General features: G+C 36.0%; 1 protein-coding gene across 1 annotated transcript in view; it reads right to left on the bottom strand.

Moving 5' to 3' along the window:
- The window catches only part of Ubr3 (ubiquitin protein ligase E3 component n-recognin 3 (putative)), a 187,218-nt gene that overhangs the window by 176,495 nt on the left and 8,013 nt on the right, over positions 1-2,710 (bottom strand). Inside the window, exon 2 of the mRNA XM_023719126.1 lies at positions 1,862-2,090. Coding sequence (XP_023574894.1) covers positions 1,862-2,090 — 229 coding nt within the window. The remainder of the gene's footprint in view (positions 1-1,861; positions 2,091-2,710) is intronic.

The raw sequence follows: 2,710 nt of genomic DNA on the forward strand, positions 1-2,710 counted from the left end.
GGTGCTGGGGGATTGAACCGCGGTCCCTGATGCTTTGCCAAGCTTGTTCTAAGTAGGTGCCTTAGACCACTGAGCCATCTCTCCAGCCCCTCATTGTTACTTTAAAAATAGAGTTTCAGGTGCCAATAAGTGAAACCAAGGGCCAGAGAGATAGCTCAGTGGCATAAGCGCCTGGCAAGATCAAGGTCCTGAGTTCAAACTTCCAGTACTGCAAAAAATTAAGTAAGTGAAATCACAGTCCTTTCAATGTGAACTTGGCTGTGCTGCTATAAAGAACAATGGTTCTGACATTAGGAACCACAAAGTCCCTCTTGGGTCTGCCATTTATTAACTCTATAATCTACAGCAAATGACTCAAATTTCCTAGGACTCAAAATACCCATCTTTAAAGTGAGGGTGACAAGGCATAGTGGCACATACCTGAAATTCCCAAAAAGGAAGTAGAGGCAAGAGAGACCTAAGTTTGAGCTCAGCCTGGGCAACTGCGCAAAACCTTTCTCAAAATAAAAAACAGAAGCCAGAAGCAGTGGAACACACCTGTAATTACAGCTTTCTGGGAAAATCACAGTTCCAGCCTAGCCTGCACAACACAGAAACTTACCAAAACCCTAAAAAAAGGTTTGAGGATGCAGCTCATTGGAAAAGTCATGGGTTCCAATCACCAGTACAGACAAAAAGGGAGGGATGGGAGTGCCAGGAATATAGCTCAGGAGAATGCCCCTGGGTTTAATCCTCAGAACACCAAAAAAAAATTTAACTAAGTAAATAAAAAGAGGCTAGTAAATGCCAGTCTCAAAGAGATGTTCAGAAGCTTAATTGAGAAAACACATGAATAGTACTTGCCACAGTGTCTGGGACACAGAAAATAGTCAAAATAAATTATTTAAGGAAAAAGGAAGACCACAAGAAGTATGACAGGAGTTATAGAAATGCTATAACAGATCACAGAACATCAACTATAGAGTAAGCACAAAAGAACATACAAATTTTCAGAAGGGTAACATGGAGAAGGCAAAATTTATTTAAATCTGTACATTCTAGAAGTGTAAACATATAAAAATAATCTAAAGCATATAGCAATAAAATTATAATTTAAAAACTAGTGAAATGTCTAATAAGGAAATGGATAAATAATGGTCTAACCATATGGTATTCTACAATTATTAAGCTACTTATTGACATATATACTACAGGAGTTCTTTTTGAACATTGCTAGGGATCAAACTCAGGGTCTCACGCATATTAAGCAAGTACTCTACCACAAAACTACACATGATATATGCTATCCAGCCCCACTATGTGTGTGTGTGTGTGTGTGTGTGTGTGTGTGTGTGTGTTCCGGGTCTCACTATTAGATTGGACTTGTAGTGATCCACCAGTTTATAGCCTCCCAAGAGCTGGGATTACAGGCGCTCACCACCACACCCAGTCTCAATTGCCATCTCAGCACGCCCCAGGGGCAGGGCCGGCATGGTAGGCCCGGGAATCAAACCCCCAGCCCCTGCATCTGCCTAAGCAGGTGCTTTCATCCACTGAGTTATTTGACTGGCCCTACATTTTTATTTATTTATTTATTTTTTGGCCCTATATTTTTAAATCAGATATTTTTTCTATACTTACCATATCACATAAAAATATAGAAAAAAATTAAGTGCTAACAAGTTACTTATGCATATTATAAATTATTTTAATTATACCTTTAAACTTCACTAGAAATTTTCAAAAATTTCTGTTACAAATATCTACTGTATTGTTTTTATAGTATTTAAGCATTTAAGTTATTTTTAAGCATTTTGTTGTTTTTAAGGTTACATATACAAACACAGATAAACAGAACTTATGATTACAATTTGGAGCTTACCTTGCAGCTCACTTTTAATAAGGCAACTTTCCATCATGTACAATAGCACAGTGACCATAATATCCAGCAGCTGACATTCTTCTGTCACCTGTCTGGCTAGTTCCTCATTGCTAAACAACTGAACACTGATATGCACAATTCTGTTGGACATTGTATCTGATTCATGACTTTTCTTCAGTGTTTTCATAATGAAAGCATAATGCTGAACAAAAGTTTTTGTAAAAGCGACCTGTAATTTTTAAACAAAGAAAAAAACTCATTGATTTTGAAATTTTACTATTTTCAATGTAATATATCATCATTCTAAAGCTATTACTAGCTTCTGATGATACCCAAAGTAAATGAAAAACTAATTCAACAATGATGGTAATTTTAAGTCATATTTTTACCTTTTTTTGAGATATTGGCAAAAACTTCTGAATTTTAAATAATTTCAGTTTTAAAGCTATTATAATCAGATGGACTTTTTGTTTCTTTTTTCTTGAAACAGGCTTTCACTATGTAGTCCAGGCTGCCCTTGAACACACTATAGTCTCAAATAATATCCTCCTTCCTCAGCCTCCCAAGTGCAACACTGTGTGGTTTAAGATTATAAAAGTTCACTTTGCTTACAACTGTATCAATTAACTAGTGTCAATGTATGTGTCTTGTGTGCTACCTATTTTAACAACAAAACCTAGTCTTACTAATGTCTTCATAAGAAATAACTCCTATTTGACCTGAAAATCAATTAATAACTTGGCTGACCCTATCAGATACAAAAGTTACATTTCTTGGTAGATAGGTCTTGCTATATCTTGGTCTTAACCATCCAGCAGAAAAGTATAAAAATGAGGTATATAAAGTAAA

Source organism: Octodon degus, unplaced genomic scaffold, assembly GCF_000260255.1.
Source record: "Octodon degus isolate 3935 unplaced genomic scaffold, OctDeg1.0 scaffold00065, whole genome shotgun sequence".
NCBI classification, from domain to species: Eukaryota; Metazoa; Chordata; class Mammalia; order Rodentia; family Octodontidae; genus Octodon; species Octodon degus.